The sequence below is a fragment of the Carya illinoinensis genome, chromosome 15 (assembly GCF_018687715.1).
Source record: "Carya illinoinensis cultivar Pawnee chromosome 15, C.illinoinensisPawnee_v1, whole genome shotgun sequence".
Lineage (NCBI taxonomy): Eukaryota > Viridiplantae > Streptophyta > Magnoliopsida > Fagales > Juglandaceae > Carya > Carya illinoinensis.
In genome coordinates, this window is record NC_056766.1 from 5,715,012 (window position 1) to 5,741,166 (window position 26,155).

At 36.2% G+C, this 26,155-nt stretch overlaps 2 protein-coding genes and 1 non-coding gene across 3 annotated transcripts; 2 read left to right on the plus strand and 1 right to left on the minus strand.

Annotated features, from left to right (window-relative positions):
* Window positions 1–6,987: 6,987 nt before the first annotated feature.
* LOC122296185 (chloroplast processing peptidase-like) lies at window positions 6,988–12,298 on the minus strand. The gene is made up of 6 exons (XM_043105661.1): window positions 11,489–12,298; window positions 9,016–9,078; window positions 8,840–8,905; window positions 8,473–8,559; window positions 7,535–7,602; window positions 6,988–7,356 (listed from the first exon to the last, which is right to left on the minus strand). The coding sequence occupies exons 1-6, from the start codon at window positions 11,714–11,716 to the stop codon at window positions 7,287–7,289; spliced, it is 582 nt and encodes a 193-aa protein (XP_042961595.1). The 5' UTR covers window positions 11,717–12,298; the 3' UTR covers window positions 6,988–7,286.
* On the plus strand, window positions 10,121–10,334 carry LOC122298054. Its single transcript, XR_006239109.1, has one exon. It is a non-coding gene; the product is annotated as a small nucleolar RNA U3 (small nucleolar RNA).
* A 2,912-nt stretch (window positions 12,299–15,210) lies between the features above and the next one.
* LOC122296292 lies at window positions 15,211–17,595 on the plus strand. Its single transcript, XM_043105864.1, has one exon. The coding sequence runs from the start codon at window positions 15,281–15,283 to the stop codon at window positions 17,429–17,431; it is 2,151 nt and encodes a 716-aa protein (XP_042961798.1). The 5' UTR covers window positions 15,211–15,280; the 3' UTR covers window positions 17,432–17,595.
* The last annotated feature ends 8,560 nt before the right edge of the window (window positions 17,596–26,155 follow it).

Consider the following 26,155-nt stretch of genomic DNA (forward strand, 5'->3'; position numbering starts at 1 on the left):
AAACATACGAAAATTGTGTAAACTTCAATCGAATTGATCAAAGTGTACACTTAAATGGTACTTAGAAGGTGGTGATATTTGAACAAAATATCATGAGGTAGGTACGTAGTTGATCATCTGTAAAAACTAGCAAATGCATCAACTTGGGTTAAGATCATATCGCTTTTCATGAGCTTGGAATCAGTCAAAAAGGTAGTCATGGTCTTCCACCATCTATCAAGCAAGCTAGTCCCGACCCCCATGCAGCCTTGATCTCTATCTCCAAAAGAAGAATCAGAATAAGTAGTGCTTATTCAGTTCTTCCACCATTTGCAGTGTGAAGAGATCACAATCAATATGATCAGTACTTGTACTGTAGAAAAAAAGGTTCTAAATCGATAACTCCACAAACTCCATTTCAGAATCTTTTTTAAAGATCGGGAGGCTGTTGCTCATGATCATGTTCATCATCCGCCACTATAAAAAAATTGCTTATTTGCAATTAGTTAATTTTAACTAAATGATTATTTTTATATAAAATTAGTTGTAAATAGTTTTTTAGTTGCAATAAATTAATCACAAAAATCTTTTTTTTTTTTTAGTGCGCAATCGTTCAACTTTCTCATGAAAGGGAACTGCATGGGTGTTAGGTATTTGCTCATGATCTTCTTCTGCCTATCTATCATGTGCCTTTTGAAAGTTCTGATCTCTGGCATTATGGGGAAAATATCTCAAGCAAGCTACCTAATTTTTATAAGCCTCCTTTAACTGCCTTAGAAAACACAACATATATATATATATATATATGTGTGTGTGTGTGTGTGTGTGTGTGTGTGTGTGTATGTATATATATATGTTGGAAAATAGAACTTTGGGAATGAAAAATAATATTTTTTCCAAAAAAAAATAATAATAATAATAATACTAGCCAGGAGATGATCAAGGATTTGCATGAATTAATTACCGAAGGTCCTCAAATTACAAGGTAAGATCAAATCGAGTTATAGCTAAAAGATCAACACGATGTACGTTCATCATCCTCATCATGATCTTTTGAATGTACTACTGTTGATAGATATGTCAAGCTGATCATCAAGAGAGCATCAATTCAGTACAGTTCTATCAATTCCATTCTTTATCCGTTCAAAAGGATTGATCGATAATGTACAATACACATACCTATCCACTTACTCTTTTTGCTATCTATTAGCATATATATATATCCAAGTTTTGTCTTTTTTTTTTTTTGAATATAGCATATATATATGTATATATCCACGATTGAGTAGTGCACTTAACATCTCCATTAATTGACATATTTATATATTCTTATACCAATCCAATATCCATAGACTTTAACTCACTAAAAGATGAAACTACGTACGTACTCCTTTTGTCTAGCTAGCTAATCGGTCATCACGCATGCAAGCTTGAAAGATTAAAAAATAAACTTCTGAAAACACTTGAAGAATAAATATATATCCATATATGTGTGTGTGTGTCGTGTACGTGTGAGTGTGCGTGCACATGAATGTTTCGTGGCCGAGTGTGACAGTCTTTAATATTTCCCTTGTATATGAAATAATTGCTAGACAAGATCTCTCATTTTCCAAGGTTTCGTGCACGAAAACTCCCTTCTAAAGTTTGAGATCCCAACAAATCTATTTAAAAGTCTTATTTTTTACATAATCAAAACATCGTTGTTGTAAAAACTTTTCACATCAGCTACGCTAAAAAAATATTAATATTTTAGTTTTTTAAAAATTATAATAAATCTATCTGATCACTATAAATGGTATGTTAACACACTGATTTATATATAATAAAACTCTATAATTACCATTTACAAGTTAAGACAAAATATATTAATGATCATAAAAGAATAATTTAAAATACTATATAATTGAAATTAAAAAAAAAAAAAAAGCCTCAAAGAACCCATATGGAATTCAATTTAATTACATAAATTAATTAGTTCATGATATGGCAGAAGCATGTGCATGTTGGTGAAGATTTGAATGGGGATTTGCCAGCTAGGTAGCCATTATTTTTCTCTGGACAAGGAGAATATTTCATTGTTGTCTACTTTGAAGAAGACTAACCTGAAAATCAAACAAATTGGTACGTTGAGAGAAGGGGTCCCCCGGCTTTCTGCTAGCTCCTAGCTCTATTATTTCATTGCAAAAATCAACAGTTTCATGGCCCCTGCCTAGCTATAATTTTGTTGACTTTGATGCAAAAAAGTTCTGCCCTTCGCTTGTCTCATTAAGGTTATAGGACCCTAGTAATAATGTATGATTAGAATCATGCCATATAAGTAGGCAGTGCCATAGTTAAATAGTCAAGTTTATAGCCTGACCAACCACGTTTTCTTCGATCCCATCTGTCTTTTCTTGGGTCTAAAACTTCTACCCATGATCTCATAATTGTGCAAATTAAGGAACCATTGTAATCCGGAAGAACTTTTTCAAATGAGCCGAAACATGAGATGCCCTAATTGCTCAATAATGTAATTGACTTTTGAGAAAATAACCACCCAATATTTTACCTTTTTTTTAAGGAAAAAGAAAAGATGAGAGGCAAAATGTTTTGGTTTGCATGTAATAATAGGGGTTTATATAATATTTTGGGATTTTTGATAATCTCTCTAATTGATTTCTTAAAAGATAATTAATAAGAAAAGTGGCACAACTACATAATTAGTTTAAAGTGATATGTTAGATCTATTTTATAATATAATAAAAATAACTTTACAATCTGACATACCACATAAAATCATGTAAATTTGTGTGTTTACTTTTTTAAAATCTCTTTGTGAAATCATTTATCATTCAACAAAAAATAATATATCTTATATTAATAGCAAAGCATTTCCCAAACACAAATCCTAAAAAGCCAACATATTCAAACCCTAAAGCTACTAAACATCATCTTCTTAAACTAATAAATATTAAATTTTTATAACCTCGTCTTGCAAAGTCCCGGCCGGTTGTAATGGAATCAAATGCATGAATATGATTTTATATGTGTTTGGTAGCAAGTTAAAGACAAAAATACACGAATGAGAATCCTTGCTCTATCTCAAGTTGTAAAACAGCTTTATAAAAGGAGAGGAGTACATAAGACTTACCAAGATAATATTCTAAATAATTCCTATATATAATATATATACATCTCAAAAAGAGTAATTTTGTTAATCAAAAGAGAAATCGTGTTCAAACAACGACATACACTTATACCTTACAGTCATCTTAGAGTAATACTATATATCACGCTCGATCCTATCTTATTTTTTTTTCTCATTACGTAAATTGTGATACTTTTTATCGCACGGCTTGGATTGTGTTTTATATTTTTAAGAGAAAATTCTTAAAGTTTTTATTTGGATAAGTTTGTAAAATTTTCCCTCATCTTATTAGAATGTATAAAAAATACACAAAAGCGACAATACATGCAACTTTTAAACCGGATTTAGCATTTCTCTATTATTACACACAAAATATCTATAAAAAGAAATGAGTAAAAAATCAGAGCCGTCCAAATTTTGGTCCTCATTGAATGGTAAAGATACAGTCAACTATAATTGTCGTGGGACCCACGTAAGAGGACGGACCACCACGCATGAAGGTAAAATAAAGTAAATAATACGACCAAGCAGTCAACTATATAATATGGCGCATTTTTGCCGCATCTCACATAGGAGGAAGTGAATGGGACTTGTCTTATCAATACCTTCCTTTAATTTAATAATTGTCACACTCTTTTGATAGCAACTTTGTCCACATTACTAGCTAGTTGTTGTTGCTTCTTTGGTAATAAAGTAATGCCACTTGTTCGATAATTTAATTTGGATTGAATGGAATCCTTGATTGATTGGGAAATAATTCACTTAGAAATGCAATTTCTTAATCAATTTGATTGAAAATGATAAATCCACGACGACCACGAACATTGTTTCAAAACATCTCGATCTTGTATTATTCAAATAAATAATGTTCGTTCTATCGTCGTTCTATCATTTTAAAAAAATGTGTGACATTATTATAGTTGAAAGTTTTAAAAAAGTTGTGATTTTTATAAAAAATATTACATGCCATCTTCTTTCATTCTTAATTCCCTCGATTGAATGAAACTTTTTCAAAATATTAACTATAATATCTCTCTTTCAATTAAAGGGTTTTGTGTATGTACGCGCATTTAATTCAATATATAAGATCTTCCCTTATATAATTGAGTTATCGTTTCTTTTTTTAACAAATCTTATAAAAAAAAAAAGAAATATTATTTACAGTCGTGAACGGCATAAATTATATAATATATTTAAAAAAAATAAATATAAAATTTATGTAAAGAAAATAATTATTTAATAGTAGATTTTAAAAGAGAGGAGAAGTGAAATGTGAAAGAAATTAATTAGAGATAATATCTTTAAAAATTGATAAAAAGAAGAAGAAGAAGAAGAAAATATTAAAGTAGGCGTGTGGTTGACGACATGCTAGACTAGCCTGAATTCTTGATTCTCCGGGTTGACTCACTGTGCACGCGGCGAACTGGCTCTGCTCGAGTCATGACTCATGTTTGTTGTGGTTGAGTTAACTTTAGGCCTAACTAAAGACATCCGTGGGTTGGGACTCCCTGACTCACGACTCAACACAGCCACCACGTGTCTCCTCCCACGTATGTTTTTGTACCCACAGCGACTTTGGTGTCGTCTTTGCAGTTTGCATCATTATATTTTGACTTTAATATTACCTGCGGGCCTTGGGCCCTACTTCAACTCCTTACTCATGAAAACCAAAATCCAGCCTATGGTCACATTCATGTGGATTTACTTGCAGCAAATCAGCATATTCTGATATCTAACAATGGAGCTTTTCCACATTTTTTATACAAAGATCTTCGATATGATCATCCATCCAGCTAAGTAGGCAAAACTGAACAGCTCAAAAGCATATCCATGAAAGATTTTACTCATCTGTCAATATTAGGTGTCTTCCAATAAAATCTCATGGAGTTGAAGATATTTTCAATTGCTTCTTTTCGTTTCCGCAACACATAGCTACCAACACTTTTTTGCAAGTTTCAACGGAGACTTTTGAAAGACATTTTTGTCTGCATTGTTGGCATGCATCACCTCGTACATTCCAGAGTGCGCGCATGCAAAGCTTGGTACTGGGAAAGTTATAAAGAAGTTATACAAGGGTCTGTGCATCTGTGGGTGGGTGGAGACAGGTCTGCGTCGATTTTTCACGTTCCTACCAAAGGCTACATTTGGATGCTGATGTTGATCTCATATTATATGCGAATGGTAGCGAAAAAATAACAAATAATTTATGATTAGTAATAAATTATTTGTGAATAGTAACGAGACTACACTTACCAAACACGGCCTAAGAGACTCATGATGCAGATTTCAACCAATTTTGCAGGCTTACCTTCCAAATAAGTAGTGGTAAAACCTTTTGTCCTAACTGATGGAGACGACACCACTGCAAAAGATGCAATCCAGGACACTTAAAAACCATCCAATTCGTCAGCTTGTCATCCTTATCCAACTTGCTGAGAATTTTGGTGCCTCCAACAAGCCTTGGTCATGTACTATCAGGTTGATGGGTTCAGAAAAGTTGGGAAAACCCCACTATTTTGGCACGTTTCTTAGGCATAGCCAGAGACAAATTAAGCATTCATTGGCTCTAGATAAATCACATCATTTCACCGTTTACCCTCTGCACTAGCAGTAGCAGCTTCAAATCATGTATTTTTTAAAAGGTCTTTACACTTTTTGCCTAAAAACTATTACATATTTTTCACTTTTCACACTATATACAGGAAGTTTTATTTTACATCTTAAATTTACCTACATTGTTTAATTTACCCTTAAATAAGATGTCGCCGGTTAACATCGTGTTTCATACGTCCATGGGTCGGATTACCCAGTCGGTTTGGGCCTTCACTCAATCTTGGGCCGACACGCTAATGACAACAATGGGCCAGGGTCCACGATATTCGAGCCCTATGGTGGTGGGCTAGGACGAGGTTGTGTAAGCCTCCAGCAGGTCCGATGCCATTTTAGAGAGTCCATGCGTATGGCCATGGTGGTGAACAGTTTATGAATGCGGGAAAAATAGAGAGGAGTAAACACCGATTTACGTGGTTCGACACTAGGCCTACGTTCACGGGATTTGAGGAAGGGACAATCCACTATATAAGTTTTATTTATAGTCTTTCGGGATCTCTCATTCTCACTATACAGTTGATTTGTATATCACTCTACCGGTTTGGACTCTGTCACTAGAAGCCGAGTATGGAGGTTGAAGAAGCCTGCCCGGAAAGCTTCTTAGAAGTCTAGCTAAGAGTCCCTTGAAAAGTCCCCCTAGATCCAGAAGAAGTCCCGAATCTAAAGTCTAGCTGCCTTGAAGTCCCGAAAGATGCCCCTCTAGTCATCTGCTCCCCCCTTTTATCTCTTCATTTTCCCTTCTTTAGGTCACATCAGCTTATCTTTCATGTCTTTTCTCCAATTCCCTACTTGTAGAACTGGTATTGCTTTCCCTCCTCCCCTTCAATTCCTTCTCCTGTACTCCCTCATTTCTCCTTATTTCATCCTCTAGTGAAGCCTCCTTGATGGGCTTGGGCTTTGAGGATCCTCATGGACTTGGAACAAAAATCACCCCTAACATGGCCCTTAAGATGAAAGAGACAAAATTTGATACAGCACAATCTTATTGGTCAAGTTGTAATAGAAATGGCTAGGGGAAACCTATTGGGAGTTGATGGTGCAAATTGAAACCTTTTGTAGTTTTAAGGTGCAAAATAAAAAATGGGTCGTATCTGTGGGTGAAAAATATAATTTCCTTTGCTCTCAATCAAAGTTTAACATAATTGCTAACATATAAATGGCTAAAGAAACAAACTTCAATAGCCTGGAATTAGCAAGTGAAAACACAATCGCAGTGAACTCCCAAGTATGTAACGTGAGTTACCCGAAGAGACACGAGGTGCATGCTATGATTTTGGACAAAGCGGGATTACCATTTATACCTTGTAAATGATCATGGAATTAGTATATAGCAAAGGGATGGTATTGTTTGTACCCCTTGGACTAGAGATGATTTGCATGACAAAAGTACTTTGAATGTACCACAGTTTTCCTCCGCCACATATAAGAGTTTCTTAATAAGACTTACGGGGTCTCGCCCAAACAGTATCTATATATATATAGCCTTCTAATAATGTCCCACTCTAATCTGCCAAAGTCCGAATGTGTTTAAAATTCAAATGGCTCTAGCTCTTCCTCCATCATTGCTGAGTCAATTGTTTGAAAGTCTGTAACAACACATAACATATCTTCCAAGAATGTTTTTCATGGGAAGGGGGCCCCTGTACATCAATCAGACATAAATCAATCAAATTATAAAGATAATTAAAAAGCTTAAGTTTGACACCAACTTATCTAAATAAAAATATCACAGCATCCAAGAGGGAACTCCCATGGGAAAACACATTTTCCTTTTGAGAATTCTAAGTTGAAATGAGTCAAGGACTGAAAAATACTAACCAAACATGAGAGTCATAACTGTTGTTCCGGTTGTCACCCAACACATAGACATGACCTTGAGGCACACACTGCAAAACCCAAAATAGGTAAAATTAGGTATGAATCAACTAACACCAAGGATGGTGGCTCAATGATCCAATGATTACTCCCAAGTGGTTTGGCATATACTAGGTCATGGTTTCTAGTCCGAATCTGAAGTCACCTTCCTACCCTTCTTTTTATTCAGCAGCAAAAAGAAAAAACAAATATATTGTGCCCAACTGAAGAAAAAACACATCCGGGCAGACCCGGAATTTTATGCACCATTCGAAACCTATGCAGAATCCAAATAGCCAGCAACTTTTTCTTTTCTTCAATTTATTAGTAAGTAGCCAGGAACTCTTCATGGGCCAATCAAGAGGCCCCAACCAAGATATGAAAACTCCTTTAGATGCTATTTTTATTGATAACAATAAGCATTCTATATGAAGAAGGCCCATTCATTATGTGATATACTGACCTTTGTAATTACAGAAACTCTTTGTTTTTTGTTTTGATTGGGGACCATGAGGCCCGTGGAGTACACATAGGAGTAAATTCTCTGTTTCGTTAGCCCTGGTATAGGTGGGTTCAATTTCTCGGGGTCCTTTGTTCAGTAAAAGGATATTATGTCAGCTGAGCTAGCTCACCATATAATCCATTTTCTCCCAACAAATTAATCATGATATACATTCGAATCATGTTCGAGAAAGAGTCTTTCTTTTTAATTCCATTAAAACAGACAACATTAGTATAAAATAGTTTTATTTTTAAATATTTAAGTTTAAGTCCCATCAGCTACTGAGCCCTTCGTGACTGATTACTGGTTCCACCCCTGGTTCTGCTGGCATAGCAAGATGCTGGAAAGACTGCAAGTAAAATGAAAACACAGCAATAACGGATAGCGATAGGGAGCATACTGTTAAATTTGATTTGTATGTTGGGCGCCCTGAAATAAAATCTTCCCTTTGAGCAATTCCATTGACATAGAGCCACCCATGATTGACCTGCAAGGTTTTAGGAACTGGACATTAGTATTGCTTCCTTTGGTTATATTCAATATGTTGAATGATAAACATAATGGGAAGTCCATTGTCCAATTGACTATTCAGCAATGCACAAAGTATGCACAAAAACAGATCAATCTCATAGAGTAAAGAGCGACCAAAGGCATCTGTGATTAATCTGGATTACCCAATAACTACCTAAGAACAAAAGTGCAAGGGCCTGTTTTTGCAACAATTCAAGCATAATTTGGAGTAAGAGGGGTCTACAGAGTGATTCTACCTGAACCAAGTCTCCTGCTTTTGCAACAATTCTCTTTATGAAAACACCTTGCTCTTCTCCAGAATGCTACAGAAAAAACCAAGAATGTAATTGAACTTATAAAAAAAAATTGAACTTAACTGAAAAGTTAACCAGAAAGCAGGGGAATGTAGCCCTTTTGTTCAATATTTATAAACCTGTGTTGGATCTCGGAATGTCACAATGTCGTGTATAGCAGGACTTCGAATGTAATATGTGGCCTGAAGAAGTTATCAAGTGACCATAATCTTAGCAAAGGTCAGTAGCGCTGAACAATTTTAAGTGATGAAAAAAATGAAAATAAACAACCATTAATGATGGGTTCTGCTTAATCATTACAGTTATTCATGATCATAGTACTTATCAACAGACTACTAGTTTTTTTCTTTAACACAACGATTAATGATGGGTTCTGCTTACTCCAGTTTTACAATGGAACTTCAACAATTGGAGTACAAGACATAGGAGAACACCCATGCTCAAAAGCTTATAAAGGAAGATGAATTGCATATGCATCCTTGAATAAGCATGTGTTTCTGTGAAACCTCAATTTTCTGATACCCAAACATGTCTTTATGGGTATGTATCCGTACAAACAATCCTTAAAGGGTATCCATTGTCATCTCCTAATAAACTTCTCTCATCTTTTCAGAAAAAAGCTGCAAGAATATAGGCACTGACCATTCCAGTGATACTCTTTTCTGCTCGTACAACATATCCTTCAATTTCCTTGATAACAATTTAAAAGATTGTGCAAGATATACTAACAGGAAAAAGAATGAAAAGAACGATTACTCCAAGACATATATATAGCTGGAAATCAATCACGAATAAAGACTCAAAAGGAGTTCCTGTAGTCGTGGATCACGGAAGACAGAAATACTATGAGAGAAAACTTGATGTGTGATGGTATATCTGAAAAATTCTCAAGGCCCTTTAACTCCAACTACTGCCAGTATTTCCTTGGAGCCTTTAGTGAAAAAGAGACGAATATCATTGAGGGAAAAACTGCCTAAGATATGCCAAGCCATTCTTGGCAAGGCCCACACATTTCAAATAGGTAATGAATCATCAAACAATCAATTCACTGTGGAGTCCTAACACAAAATCTTTGGAAGAGTTAAGTTTTCAAAGGTGAAATAATCAATTGCCACATTGGAAAAAGCTTCAAGCATAACAAAAATGAGAATTTCTAGATCATAGATGCTTTCAAAATCAACCAAAGTGAAAAATGCAAGAACTCCAACAAGTCATTAAGCCATAACAACCTTACTTGAACAGGATCTGTTCTATTGGTTGTAGTTCTGTTTCCTTGAGTTCTAAGGAGACAGGAATCTAAGTCTGGTTGATGAACCATGACCGTGCGATCAGAGCGTGAATAATAGATTCACGGTCCTTGGATCGTTGGATCAGTATAGGATCGTTCTCAGCCACTCTTCAGAATGGCTGCGATGGTCGCATGGTTGCTTGACAGACTTCCCACATTATCAAGTCATTAATCCATAGACAGACTCGTATGAACATCAAAAGAATTGTGAAACTGTTTTTCTTACTCTGTTGGCCTTAATTGAGTTTCATATAACACTTCCATTAACTTTTTGACTTTGACTGACACTCCTAAACCTAAACTGTTTTTTGACAACTGTAATCTGATTAAGAAGTGGAAAGGGGCACAACCCTAGTACACAAGAAGTTTACAAGAGAACACACACTCCTAAACCAATAACAGAGAAAAACACTCACAGCATTGACAAGCCTACTATAAGTGACCAGACTACCCTCATCAAGCAATAGTTTCTTATATACAATGACATGGAAAGTATATGGGTCAAATTAGATGACCAATTTAAAGACTGCGAAAAAAAATTTCTGCAATCATAGTTGGGTAGAGGGGTTCATAGAACGATCATAAACTCTCATGTGGGGCGGCCACCCCCATCTGTAAACTCAAAAAAGTGGCACCATCAGGCTTGCCTAAACTTGAAACACAGGCAAGCTTTTCATTTATAACATTTATCAGACTGTTTAATAGAGATTTTCCACCCACTGCCATCAGCATTACATATGATTCCACAGTACCGCAACAGTTTTAGGTAGAGTGAAGCATACATTGAAAAACTAAAGAAGAACCTTAGCTCTTCCAGCGCGACTTGCATTACTATGTCTTGACACAAGTGGGAACATTTTAAAGCAATTATATGACCTCAAAATTTTCCAGAGTGAGTCCTTGTTGACGCTGGACCAAACTGAAATTTCCAAGTCAGTACAAATATACATGAAAGCTAGGGCTACGAGTGGTAGCATCAACCAACAAAACCAAAGTGGTCATCAACTAAATCTGATGAGGAACTCCTGACAAGGGTAACAGAGTTACAGAGGTAAATCAAAATTAGCAAGAAAACTTTCGTATAGAGAGTGAAATCATCCAAGTTTGGCTATATAAGTTTAAATCATCAAAAAAAGAAGATCAGATATCAATATGGCCCTCCAAAGTGGAATAACCTAGCACTGACTCCGAACAATATGCTGATCTCTACATTCATACAGCGGATAATGCAAAACCTCCGAACCATCTGTAGTAATGGCCATTATAATTAAACATATGCAGATGCATAAAATTCAAAACTTTACCTTTTCAACAATGATCCTGTCACCAACACGGAGAGTTGGGTACATAGAAGAGGAGGGTATGTGGCGAATCTCCGAAAACGTGGACCATAAAAGCACCACCACCAAAAGCCTCCGGAACCCATCAAGCCCCGGCCACCGGAGAAACCCCCAACTCTGGCAGGGCATCCACCGGAGCGAAGGGGAGGTGATAAGGAACTGGTGCAATGCAGAGGGCCTCAAGAAACTCATCGCGGGAATTCGGGGAACAGCACAGAGAATATGATTAAGACCAAAAAGTAGGTAAATAATTCAAAGAAAACAACAACAACACGAAAGATTGAAATAATGAAGGTTTCAAGCTTTTAAAGGGTTTGAAGTGGGAAGTAAGAACCAGAACTCTTTGAAGCCATGATTGTACGAGCTGGTGATTATAGTGAGCAGAAGAGTAGTGAAGAGAGCGAGATCGTGGGAGGCGATCAAACTACGCCGTCGAATTCAGTGATCAGGAGTTTGAACTTGGAAATATACAAAGACGAAGTAGGAAATGGATTTTGATTGAACAAAAAGTTCGAAAGAGGAGCAAACGCTAGAAAGGAAATGGAGAATTGACACAACAGATAACTACAAGCATGAAAGTACGAAATGGGTCTTCCATGGTCTGTGATAATTAAAGCTCAAAATGGAAAACAGTACGGCGGGCTTTCTTTATCCACCATGATACACTCTTCTTCGGCTCTACAGAGAGAGAGAGAGAGAGAAGGTCGATGCAAATGGAATTATGGATGGCGACCAGGTGTTTCTTGTCAACCAAGCTAAGTACTGTACCCAATAGATTCTCTCTCAAAACTTGTCGGTATAAACTATGAACATCTATGTGCGATTGATTCCCACCGAATTCATCGGGGAGAACTGCTACAGGTACCCGGCGTTGGGTACCTATTGCGGAATCGCTTACGTGGCATATCAGCCGATATATTATTTTTAAAAAATAAAAAAAAAAACGACGAACAGGAGTCGATCACGCCGAAACCCATTTCAAACAACGTTCTAAACGAAACCCATTTCAGCATTTCAGCGGCAATACGTGAAACCCATTTCGTAACCCAACTCAGTAGAAAACGATTCCGAACGTTGAAACCGTTGTGTTGATTCCCATTTCCTCATCCTGGCTTTCCCCTTCACGTACAGAACACGGATAAAATTAGGGATTAGGTCGTAGCAACGACAGATTTTCACTTCGCTTAGCTGGATGTTGGCTACAAGATCCTCGTGGCTCGTCCGAGTTCGATAACAGAAATCCCTCAAATATCTCAGTTTTTGCATTTCCATGTTCCTCAGTTCTTCTCGGCGGTGGTGAAATGGGCCAATCGAAACGAGCCTCAGGGTGTATGCCTTTTCATTTATCTCCCGAAGTCTCTTGGGAACCTTGTAGATGCAGCACTCCGGCCAAAGAGGAGGCTCCAGAGCAAGTGGTATGTCGATTAACAGCTCTTTGCATTCATCGAGTTCTTTTCCAATGGGATCATAATCTGTAGAAGCGGGGCTGGCCATCTTTGCCATCTCTCGAGTTCCTTTTCTTGTTCATCTCAAGGGGGAAAGAACTTCTATTTAATCTGAAGGCAAGGGGTTGCTTTTCGACGAACGCCTATTGAAGACAACACGCACCGTTTCATTAATGTCCACGTGGAACCCGTGTACGTGCCGTGTCCCCAACGGCGTGTGCAACCAGCATTTCTCTTCATCGGGTCCCATGCAAAACTGGCAAGAGCTCAAAACCTATTGTGCACTGATTTGTCTGAGATTGGTCCGTATGATATGTAAGATCGTACGTAATTAATATACTGAGAAGCAACATTCCACGCATATCTAGTAAATTTATAAATGAAATATTAAATTTAATTAATTTTATAATTTAATATCATACTTTTATAAAATTCTTCGAACATTTCTCAATGATATTAACCTCCACCCCTAACTCGTGGACTCAACAAGGTCAAGTAAAATTCCCTCACGCATACATCTCCAACATGGCAGACATTAGCAGTTAGACGTGTGATACGACAGGCTCATATCCATAATCGGCAAGACAGATTCAGAACAATCAAGACACTCAGAAGTCAGAAACAGGAAATAGCGTACCTTTTGCCGTAGGCGCAGAAAATGAAACAGGCATATATTAGATTGAAAAATTTTAATTATAAATATAACGATCTATTAATACGTGTATTAATTTAATATAATTAATTAAAAAATAAATTTTATTAAAAATATTATTAATTTAAATTTTAAATATAAAAAAATTAATATTAATATATAAATTAATACGCGACTTTATTTATACGTAATAAAATTTTATTAGATTGGATGTCAATCTATCTTTTGAAAGGTTTATAACATGGGTAATGTTATGTAGTCCTGTATAATCTCGCATATTCTTTTTTAAAAAAATAAATAAATTTATGATCTAAATAAAAATTTATTTTTTTAATAATAAATTCTATTTTTTTTTTTTTGGCTTTTTTAAAAAAAGAGTATATGAAGACTGCATACTCAAAATTGTATACATACAACGTTACTCTCGTAATATAAAACTGTAACATCACAAACAACAGATTCAATCCCTACTCACAGAGTCACAGTAAAGATTTTTCAAGGCAAAACCATGGTTCTGTGCTCCTTCTACACCCATATACATCCACCAGAGTGTAAACTACTCTGCCGTGATAGGCACAGCCCCTCCAAATTAAGGCCCCAAGAAGTCCAACCACGTCCTTAAAATAAGTGTATGTAGGACCATCGATAGAGTTTTTTGCGAGGTTGGAGAGAGAGAGAGAGTGAGTGTTTTTTAGTTGGAAAATGTGTGGGAAAGGAATCTTAGGATTATTTTGTTTTTCTACCATGAATCATGATTGATACGGAAAAAAATATTGAGAATGATAATAAAAAGACATTATAAATAAATATCTTTATTAAAAAATTTCGATATATCGAAAAGAGATAGGTTAGGTAGACCTAACCCGAATGCCGATGGTAAATTGAGCATTTGCACCCATGACTGCATATTTTTTTAATATTTTTTTATGTTTTTCTTAGTTGGTAAGAAATGTGTTAAATTATTTTTTTTTATTTTATTTTTTCTTTAAAAATGTAAAAAATATTTTTTTAATATTTAAGAAAAAGAAAATAAAAGATATTTCATGATAATCAATCAATTCTATCGATATATCATCTTTCTCCGTAAAACTGCCTATATCGAAAGATACGGAATAATCTGCATTTGGTGATTAAATTTATTTTAATTTATTTCATCTAATTATTATAATTTTTTTAAATTTTAATATAAAATATAATAAATAATTTAATTTTTTTAAATTTTAAAATAATAATAATATTAAATAATAATATTTTATTTTATTTTTAAATTTTATCTCAACTTAAATTACTGTCCAAACGGGCCTGTATTATTCTAAGAATCATTGACATGGCAACATTTTATTGGCTTATGATTATTTAGGGCTATGACCTAACCAAATCCAGGCCTTATCTCCATAAATTTGTTTGGACTTTTGCTAGCCTTATCTCCGTAAATTTGACAAAACTACATGATTCCCCAAACCAGATCTAATGGCAAAAATTGTACCATCCTCTTAACCTCACATCATGACACGTGTTCTGACAGTGGGACCCGACTCTTATCCTGGACCACAAGCTCTATTTCTTTGTAGAATAATGTTAAAAATCGAGTATAACAAAGACCAGAAAAAAGAAATCCTTCTGTTTCAGGTAGCGTTTAGTTCAGTCTGTCTCCGAGCGATGAACCCCAAAGTTCTTTCCCTGATATGCTTCTTGCTCGTATTTCTGTCCATTCTTTTAGCTTCATCGGCGGTCCATGTCACCTCGACTTCGACCGCTTCCAGCATCATCTTCACTACGCTTGGTAGATCGGACTATGCCTTCGACATCTACTCCCTTCCGGCGCTGGACCCCCCTTCAATCTCTGACGAATTCAGAATTACCGACGGCGAATCTGTTAATTTCAACGGCCACTTCCCTTCTTCCTCATCCTCCATCCTCTCTTTATTGGCCAGAGAAGGTGATATTGAAACCAGGGTGCGGAAGGACCCATCTTCCCTCCAGCTTATCTACGTGACGGAACGGAACGGGACCTCGAATATCTACTACGATAAGGTTTATCATGGTGCTCATCTAAGCAGCAGGTCAAGGGCCGCCCTTGAAGTCCGCGATCGGGTTCAGATTCCACTGTTGCGTTCTGCAGAGGGGGAGAATCGGATTTCGATGAAGGATAGACCGGGTTTGACTGGGGATGGCTTGTTGGTGTACGTGTCGACTCACGAGGACCCTGGCAAGCCAAGGTCGAGTTGGGCTGCGGTGTACTCAACGGATTTGATGACGGGTTTGACTCGGAGGCTAACTCCTAATGGTGTGGCTGATTTTAGCCCGGCTGTGTCGCCGTCTGGGTTTTGGACTGCGGTTGCATCGTACGGTGAAAAGGGTTGGACCGGTGATGTCGAGGAGCTTAAAACGGACATCTATGTTTTCTTGACCCGTGACGGGACTCGGCGAATTAGGGTCGTTGAGCACGGCGGATGGCCGTGCTGGGTGGACGATTCGACTCTATACTTTCATAGGAGAGGTGATGATGAGTGGTGGAGTATTTACAGAGCGACTTTACCGAGTGAGGGACCGATATCTACTGAGTCAGTGGTTGTTGAGCGAGTCACTCCACCTGGACTCCACGCGTTCACACCAGCTACCTCAACAGGGAACAAGAACTTCATTGCTGTGGCCACGAGGAGACCCAGCTCGAGTTTTCGTCACATAGAGCTTCTCGACCTGATTAAGAACGAGTTCAAGGAGCTGACTCGTCATGTCTCGCCCCAGACTCACCACTTCAACCCCTTCATCTCGCCGGACTCGACTCGGATCGGGTACCACAAGTGCAGAGGCTTAGGAAACGGAAGAGCAAGCACCCAACTGTTGCTCGAGAACGTCCGGAGTCCCGTACCCGAGCTCTCCCTCTTCAGAATCGACGGTTCGTTTCCTTCTTTCTCACCCAGCGGTGATCGCATAGCGTACGTTGATTTCCCAGGCGTCTATGTCGTGAACCGGGACGGTTCCAACCGGCGTCAGGTTTTTCCCGAAATGGCATTCACGACTGTCTGGAACCCGGTCGGGAAAGGGGTTGTGTACACTAGCACGGGGCCCACTTTTGCTTCGGAGAGCACCGAGGTCGATATCATCTCCATCAACGTCGACGAGGGTCCCCAAACAAGTTTCAAAAAGTTGACCAACGACGGCAAAAACAACGCCTTTCCGTCACCTTCCCCCGACGGCAAATGGATTGTGTTCCGTTCGGGTCGTACGGGTCACAAGAACCTCTACATTATGGACGCCGTGGAAGGAGATCGAGGCGCGATCCACAGGCTGACGGAGGGTCCCTGGAGCGACACGATGTGTAGTTGGTCACCGGACGGCGACTGGATCGCGTTCGCATCGGACCGAGAGAATCCGGGTAGTGGGAGCTTCGAATTGTACCTGATCCACCCGAATGGAACCGGACTGAAGAAGCTGTTTCAGAGCGGGTCTGGCGGTAGAGCGAACCACCCGATCTTTAGTCCAGACGGGAAAAGCATAGCGTTTACTTCAGATTACGCAGCCGTTTCAGCCGAGCCAATCTCAAACGCACATCACTATCAACCGTACGGTGAGATCTTCAGGATGAAATTGGACGGCTCAGATCTGAAGAGATTGACACATAATTCGTTCGAGGATGGGACCCCTTCGTGGGGTCCAAAGTATATGGAGCCTGCTGACGTGGAATGGCTGAAAGGTGGGACAGGGTGCGCCTTTGAGGACTGTCACTGGCTCAATGAGATGCCCACTCAAGGAGCCAGGGCTGCACACTTGGTCTCAACCAATCGTCAATGTGGTGCCCCCCCATAAATAATGACACTTTTCTCTCATGTTTTTATATAAATATTAGTGGGTATTTGGTAACATGATGTACTATGTTAATAGCTAGGATGAACCAGCCTTGTACACAACCTTCTTGATGTTGAAATAAATAAGAATGTCCCATTTTCCTTGGGATCATATCTTTTTGTAAATCCTATTAAGATATAAAGAATGCCATACAATTTTTCTAAACGAAAAAAGCTCTATTTAGGTGGAGATTCGATCTTATCTTACTGAAAAAGGTGTGTGTACACGAACATATACTCCATTACAAGTAAAATAAAGAAGAAAAAAAATTCGGCCCATTAAAGGCCCATTTCAATAGGGTTCCTCGTATTTTTGGTGTAAAAATAAAGTAAATAGGTTGGTTTATTTCCCCACCCATTTCACTATTTCGCCTAATGAAACTTGATACCAAAAAAATAAAAATGAAGTATCGCCAAATGAATCTACCTAGCTCTTGTTACAAAATCCTGTTTCTACGTTGAGCGGCGGAGGAAAGCTCCGATGATTAAGTTAGCACAAGTACAATAATGAACTCAAACTCAATAGAAACTCGAGAGGTTATCTTCTTCCATTCTCTTAAGAAAAATTATTTATCATTCTATAATACACATTAATATGTAATTTATCATTACGCATTAAATGCATTTATTGATAGGTAAATATTTATTTTTAAATAAAAAATTAATTATATATTGATATATAGTATATGAAACGATAAGTAGCATTTCTTATTCCTCTAATTCGCGGAGATCGTGGATCGATATCTCCTCCCGAGGCTTTATCTAAGGGTGGCAATTTGTTATACGACCCATTAACCCAATACGAACACGACACGATAATAGCAGGTTAGGATTTAGTTTTAATGGGTTCGGGTCAAAACGGGTTAACCCGTTAAGACACAATTTCTTAACAGGTTGATAACGGGTCAACCCGTTTTGACCCGTTATGACACGTTAAAAAAGTTAAAGTTACAATTATACCCTTCTACCCAAAAGTAAAATTGTTAGAATTTTAATTTCGATATTTTTATTGTTTAGATTTTAATTTTTAAACTTGTAGTTAGTTTTATAATTTTTATAGATATTGTAATTTTAACAATTATAAAAAATTATATTAAATTTAATCAAGTCAAACAAGTTAATTTCAGGCCTATTTAGTCCATTTACATAAACAATTTGAAATAAGTTGTATTGTGTTGTGTCAACCTATTTAGTAATATTCACTAATGGGTCAAAACGGGTTGACACGACACGATACGTTATGTTAATAGGTCATGTTAGGGTTTGAAATTGTGACACGATAAGTTTAACGAGTCGGGTTAGGATTTACCTATATGGTATAATATATATGCTTTGACACGACACGAACACGACCCATTAACACGATTTGACACCCCTAGCTTTATCACCGCTATCAATTTCTTTCACTTTTCCTGTGTATTGGGCCAACGGATCCTTGAAAATCTGTCGATCTTGATGGGCTTGGGTTCCTGTCCACAATTTATTATTTACATTATATCTCATAATTTTATACAGTACTAATTTTTCCAAACCCACCTAAGATTTTTGCAAATATTTTCATATAGTTTTTATATATTAAAGATTATATTCATCAGAGTTTAAACAATTTTTATTGTATTAAAAATATGAACTTCTCTCTTTTATTTCAGAATATCAAAGATATGAAATTTCCACTTGTCCCAAAAGTAGGTAGGAGTAAATTTATATTTACAAGTCATGTTCGTGTTGTGTCAAGTCATAGACAATATTCGATTATATGAATCAATTTGAATTTAACATGTTATGCTAAATGTGTCAAAGTTTCAAACCATAATCCAATCTATTTAAATAATGAGTCATTCAATTGTTTTAACCTGTTTAATAATTAATTAGAAATAGGTCAATACAACATGACTCATTTTAACCCGTTTCATGTAAATGAGTTGAACTAATACGTAAAACTCATTTGACTTGATTAATATAATTTTACATTGAAGTTAAAATCTATATTCATTAGTGGCCACAAAAAATATCAATATTTTTCAAGTTTTAACCTATAATAAAACAAACATTACAAACCCTATAATAAAAAATATGAGCACAGGTCTAAAATTACAATCCTAACAAAATAAATATAAGCATATTGAGAAATATTAATATTATAACTCAACAATAATAAAACTATAATTTTGAAAAAAAATAACTGGATTATTGCGGGTTGATTTCGAGTTAAACGACTTGACTTTTTATTGATTGGTGTATTAATCAAGTCTTAACGAGTCAATCCATTTTAACTCGATCCCACTTATATTAAACCCATATCTGTTAATTTCGTGTTGTATTCTTGTTAAATTAATGGATCATGTCACATGTGCCTACCTTTACCCAAAAGATTTAGACGATGAGAAGATATAGATTTATATATTTAACTTCTATATTAACAATCTTCTTACGTGTGGTTTAAATTGATAAGAAGATATAAATTTACATATTTAAATAACACCTTAATACTCCTCTTAACGTGTAGGCTAGACTTTATTTTAATATGTGGACAATATATATATGAAATATTTAATTAAATAGAGTATAATGTAGAGTAAAGGTTTGAACTCAAGACTTTTACTCTAATCTTGTTGGAGAGATTTTTCCTAAGGCCTTAGGCCCAAGAGAACAGGCCTAAATCGAGAGTTGGGAGTCTCTCTCACACCTTGATGGGCCCAAAACGATGAGCCTAGTGTCTAAAGGCCAAGGCTTAGTGAGCCCCTTAGCAACCCGACTGTGGACCCGCGCTCGTACAAGCCAGGCATGGTGTTTCAGCGTAGAATATGGGATGATACTTAGGGGGTGCAAAAGGCTACACTAGTGAAAATGGAAGGAAACACTCTAGATCGACGGGACTTAACTCTAAAGCAGTACTAGGGGATCACGTCGCATTAAATGAGCTCACTAAGGGATCACGTTGTATTAATTACATCGCCTAGAGGGTCACGTCGCATTAAAGAAAACATGGCAGAGGGGTCTTCGGGAGGACACCCTTCCACCCAAGCCGTATGGCATGGCCGCCTGGCCCTCTAAGCAAGGTATACAAAGAATTCTCAGGTGTCAGGTAAATGGATTGGATGAATTATTAAGAACCTTTTTGCTACAATCCCTTCGATCCATTATTATCTTGAAATTCATCGTTAACTTAGGCATCAAAGGCTTCCCCGGCCACCATAAGGCCATCCTTGGCTGAAGCCTTTTATGTGATTATAGGCCCACAGGACAAAGGCCCATATTGTTGTGAGCCTGACTCTTAGGCATATGAAACACAACGTCGACAGTGGTGCCATTTATGGGATTTGAGAAATTTTAACGTGTCCTTCGTATGCTTGCAAAGATCCATTCTTACTTAGTATGGGATCAAGAAGAAGTAATATCGGCAAACATGGAGGCGAAAATAGTCGCAATGGAACAACTTGTGGAAAAGCTGACTGATGAGATGAATGTTCTTTGTGAGGAGAACGACGCCTTCAAGGACAACAATCAAGATTCAGTACAGGGTAGTGATCCTAGCGCCAACAAACACCAGGAATCTAGGCAGGATGAGGGAGATGACAACAAGCAAGAAGGGGGGAAGAACATGCAGGATGAGCTTTGCAACCTCAAAGGGAATTATAAGAAGATGATGAAGAAGATGGGCAGCTTGTCATCCATAGACCAGCTTCTCATCAGTACGGGCTTACCATATAGCCCGAAAGTGATGGTAGTCCCACTGCTGCCAAAGTTTCGAGTCCCTCCCATGGAAGTGTATGATGGGTCCCGAGACCTACTGGAGCACTTTGAAACGTTCAACTCATATATGACCTTGCATGGGTTTCTCAGGGAGGTGGCCTGCAGGCCTTCCTACTAATTTTAAGAGGGCATGCAAGGGCATGGTTTGTCTCTCTAATGCTTGGTTCCATAGAAAACTTCGAAGAGCTGACCCACTTGTTCCTCACCCACTTCATGGCTAGTAGACGGAGTAGGTGCCCTACATAATTTCTCCTCACTATCGTAGAGAAGACGAGAGTTGAAAAGCCTACCTAGATAGGTTTAACAAAGAATGCATGATAGCAGAGGACTAGGATGAGAAGATTACCTTGATCAAACGACACTCTAATGGCAAGGCATTGGGAACGAAATGACGTTCAGATTACAAGTCCCATCACATTACATGTGATAAGAGTTTGCGGGCTAACCGGAGAGGGATATTCTTTAGGAGCCTATTGGGCTGACCAATGATCCTAGGTCACTAATTGGGCTACCAGCCTACATGACTTTCAAGGCTCGGCCCACCTCCAAGGTCTAATCCATCTTAACCACCATGAAGGTAACCGCTTGAGACTCTATCGAGCGAGGGAATATGTCATTTAAGTATAGATAAACCCCTAATCCTAGGACTTGAATTTTAAATAGTAGATAAGTTTGTTATCATATAATAACAAAAGTCTCACAGGCTCTATATATGCAAAAGAAACTCAAGTAAATAGAGGCCATTTGATTGATTGGTATTAAAGAGAGGGTTTTTTCATTATGATTACTGACTTAGGCATTGGAGCCATACCCCTGAACACCCAAGTCACTCTACTATCTGGTTGTAGGTGATCACACGTGAGTGGTGGTGAATCACGTCCACAACAGTTAGCTAGATACATACATCATCATTAGGGATGCAAATACAGTGTACCTGTTGGCAGCTAAAAGAAGGTTCAGGTACTGAATATCCCAACATATCTTGACCTTTGCTCCATCTAGAAAGTAAATTATTAAAAACCATGAAGAGAGAGAGAGAGAGAGAGAGAGAGAGAGAGAGAGAGAGAGAGAGAGAGAGAGAGAGAGAGAATTTGAACTTCAAGATCAAAGTTGTAATTGAAAATGTATGATTGAACTTTGTTAATATGTGTTATGTTATTGGATTTGTGGAGCCTAATTTATTCTTGTGTCAACCCTATTTGATAACTCAACTCAATGAGGACTCATTACAGTTTTTTGGTAGAGTTTCAATGAGGTTTGGGCCATGGAGCACATGCTTGGGCCTATCCAGATAGGTCACTCGATATTTGAGCAAAACTGAGTGAAGTTTTGATAAAGAATTCACTCGAGGCTCACTCAAGTGAATAATCCAGAAAGTGTAAAGTTAGGATTTTTGCCGTACAACTCTATAAATATATATATATATATATATATATTATGAACAATATATTTCTCTCCAAATGGCATTTTGTCATTTGTTAAGAGAATGGAATCCTCTGCAGTTTGTAAACGTAGGTATGTAACCAAATTACATCAATTGTTGTGTCATGTGATTGATTTTTTTTATTTTTTTCATTTTCTTGCATCGTTTTCACAACAGTAAAATATATTCTAAATATGGTAATATTCTAACAATTAGGATGAAAAAAAATTACCCAAATTTGATCGAATGGCATCCATATAAGTATGGTTTCTCTTGGCAGCGACAGGTGAACGATAGCAGGCGCAGAGCAAAGCGGAAGTGCGGTAAGTCACGAGGGAGAAGAAGACGATCACGGTTGGACCAGCAACCCATCCAAATTGTGCAACAACGCTCCATGCCAAGGACAGAAACACTGGGCGAGCCAGAGTTGTTAACTTGTTATGGAAACAATTCCACTCCAAACCGTCCCTGCAAGTTCGAAAACATAAATATATATTATATATATAGAAAAAGCAAACACATTCTCTGCATGGACCAGTTTGAACCTGCACAAACCAACCCATGACAGAGAAGATTATTCCGAACACCGGCCTGCATGCCTGCTTTAATTGCCTGCTGGCTTCGGGCGGCCATCGTCGTCGAAGCACACAGAGGTGCGGCTGCCTCGTGGGAGAAGACGTGGTCGGAAAGCATCGGGTTATTTGTGTGATGCATCTCTGTGCCCTGCAAAAGATCTCAGAATTTAAAAGATCAGTATAAAAGTAGTTCGAGAAATTGGAAAACAGAGAAAATTAAAGTGTATTGGGCCAACAGATCCTTGAAAATCTGTCGATCCTGATGGGCTTGTGTTCCTGTCCACAATCTTCTATTTGCTTGGTCACGATTTAGGGCCCAACAATAATTAAATTTAGAGAAATAGTTTGTATAAATTCTTAATTATAAACAAGTTACATATATGTCTTTATAAATAAAAAACAAAAATCACATCTTAAACATTTGTTAAAAATAAGTTATTATTTTCAAGTGAGATCCATTTTTTTACAAAAATGCATGTATGGGGCTCGCGTATTTGGCTCTGGTACCTAGCATTTAAGGCTGTAATTGAGTTGAGTCGAGCCAGTTTTTAGCTTGTAGAGCTTGGCTTGACTCAAAATACTCAAGCTCAAGTTTGAACCCGAGCTCGAGATTTTTTTTTTTAATTTTTTGTTCGAACTCGACTCGATAAACTAAACTCTCAACTCGAGCTCGTCCCACAAACGTGTTCGAGTTGAGCTGAGCTAGAGATCGAGCTTGAATTATTTGTTTTTTTTAATAAAATTTAATAACTAATAAGTTAAATAAATAAATAAAAAAAACTAATATTGGATTTATATATTATTAATACACACACCTAATATGATAGCATATATCTATTTCATATATGGTTCCCACATACTAATATATGAAATTATTAAATTTTATCGATTAATTATTATACAAATTATAAAATATATCTATGAAGTATATTCACTGTATAGACATAAGTAATTAGAATACATATTATATATTTAATTATAAAAATAGTATGCTTATATTATTAGCTAATACATATATACATACATAGGTATATGTATATATTTATTAATATATGAATGAGTTTTAATCGACTTGAGTTAACGAGTCGACTCGAGTATAAACGAATAAGCCTAAACGAGTCTTAGTCGAATCGAGCTAAGTTTTGTCGAGTATGTGTTATTTACAAATCGAATGAGTATCTGCTTTTACTAATTTTGAACCTTTTAATTAATCATTGTATTTTCAACTTTAATCATTTTCATCATTCATTAGGTGGTCGATCGATCTCTTTTGTTTGATTTTTATTAGAACAAGAGTCAAACTCAAACTTATTTCTTTTTAGTTATATTTTTTGTTCAAGAAAATCTCACTTATTTTTTCAATGAGTTTTAGTTTGTTTACTATATATCTACCAAACTTTTTTAAAACATATTATTTACATCATATCTCACAACTTTATACACTACTAATTTTTCCAAACCCGCCTTAGATTTTTGCAAATATTTTTATATAGCTTTTATATATTAAAGATTATATTCATAAGATTTTAAACAGTTTTTATTGTATTAAAAATATGAATTTTTCTCTTTTATTTTAGAATATCAAAGATTATGAAATCTCCACCCCCCAAAAATAGGTAGGGGCAATTTATGTTTATAACTTATGTTCTTGTTATGTCAAGTCATAGAAAATATTCGACTATATGGATCAATCAGAATCTGACTTGTTAAGTATGTTAAACTTTCTAACTATAATCTAACAACACATTTAAATAATGAGTCGTTCATTGGTTTTGACATTTTTAATTATTAATTAGTAGAACTAGGTCAATACGACTTGACTCATTTCAACCCATTTCATATAAATGGGACGTTGAACTAATATGTATAATTTATTTAACTTGATTAATATAATTTTATATAAAAGTTAAAATATATGTTTATTAGGAGCCACAATATTTACAAAATAATAATAATAATAATAATAATAATAATAATAAGACTTAACTACTAAAAAAAGAATATCAATAATTTTCGAATTTTAACCTATAATAAAACAAAAATTACAAACCCAACAATATTAAAAACATAAACATATTGAAAAATATCAATATTATAATTTAATAATAATAAAACTGTGATTCTAAAATAAAATTAAAATGGGTTATTGCGGGTTGATTTCGGATTAAGTGGGTTGATTCATTTATTAATTATGTCTTAACATATTAAACCTAAATATGTTAATTTCGTGTTGCATTCATATCAGGTTCACAGGTTGTGTCATATATGACTACTTCTATCAAAAATATTTAACTGATGAGAAGATATAGATTTATATATTTTAACTTCTATATCAACACTGTTCTCATATACGTGTGACTTAATTTAATAAGAAGATATAAATTTATTATATTTAAATAACATCTTAATACTCCCATTGAGTACATGTAGGCTAGACGCTATTTTGGTACGTGGGCAACTATATACATAAAATATTTAATTAAATAAGATAAAATGTAAAGTTGGGGTTCGAACTCGAGACTTCTATTCTAATACGATATTAAATTGTCACTTGTAACAAGCATTTACTAGAGATGAATTTATATATTTAAATTACATATTAACAAAAAAGTTGTTGGTGTAAAGTTTAAAGGTAGGTTTAAACTTTTGAAGAGGGAAACAAGCCACCCACAAGAGATTATGACCCCAAATATAATAAAAATTTATTCATCATTTTTATCATCATCCTCTTATCATTTTATGATGTGACATAAAATAATAGGATCACAAATAAAACATAATAAATAGTCACTACAACAAATTTTAGTTTTAAGGACGAATTAAAATTTGTCTAAATAAATGGATGAGTTTCTAAATGCTGGCTAAATATTCATCGAACTATATCTTTTATGATGAATTAGATTGTCTCAAAAGTGCAAAATCGTTCAAGGGGGGA

Bases quoted from the DNA above. Each gene is read 5' to 3' on its own strand.
- LOC122296185 (XM_043105661.1), bottom strand. From the start codon at position 11,716: ATGAGTTTCTTGAGGCCCTCTGCATTGCACCAGTTCCTTATCACCTCC. The intron at 9,079-11,488 runs GTAAAGTTTTGA...TAACTTCTTCAG, and splicing joins ACAGGATCATTGTTGAAAAG to GCCACATATTACATTCGAAG. The intron at 7,357-7,534 runs GTTAGTATTTTT...ATTGATGTACAG, and splicing joins AGTTATGACTCTCATGTTTG to GGGCCCCCTTCCCATGAAAA.
- LOC122296292 (XM_043105864.1), top strand. From the start codon at position 15,281: ATGAACCCCAAAGTTCTTTCCCTGATATGCTTCTTGCTCGTATTTCTG.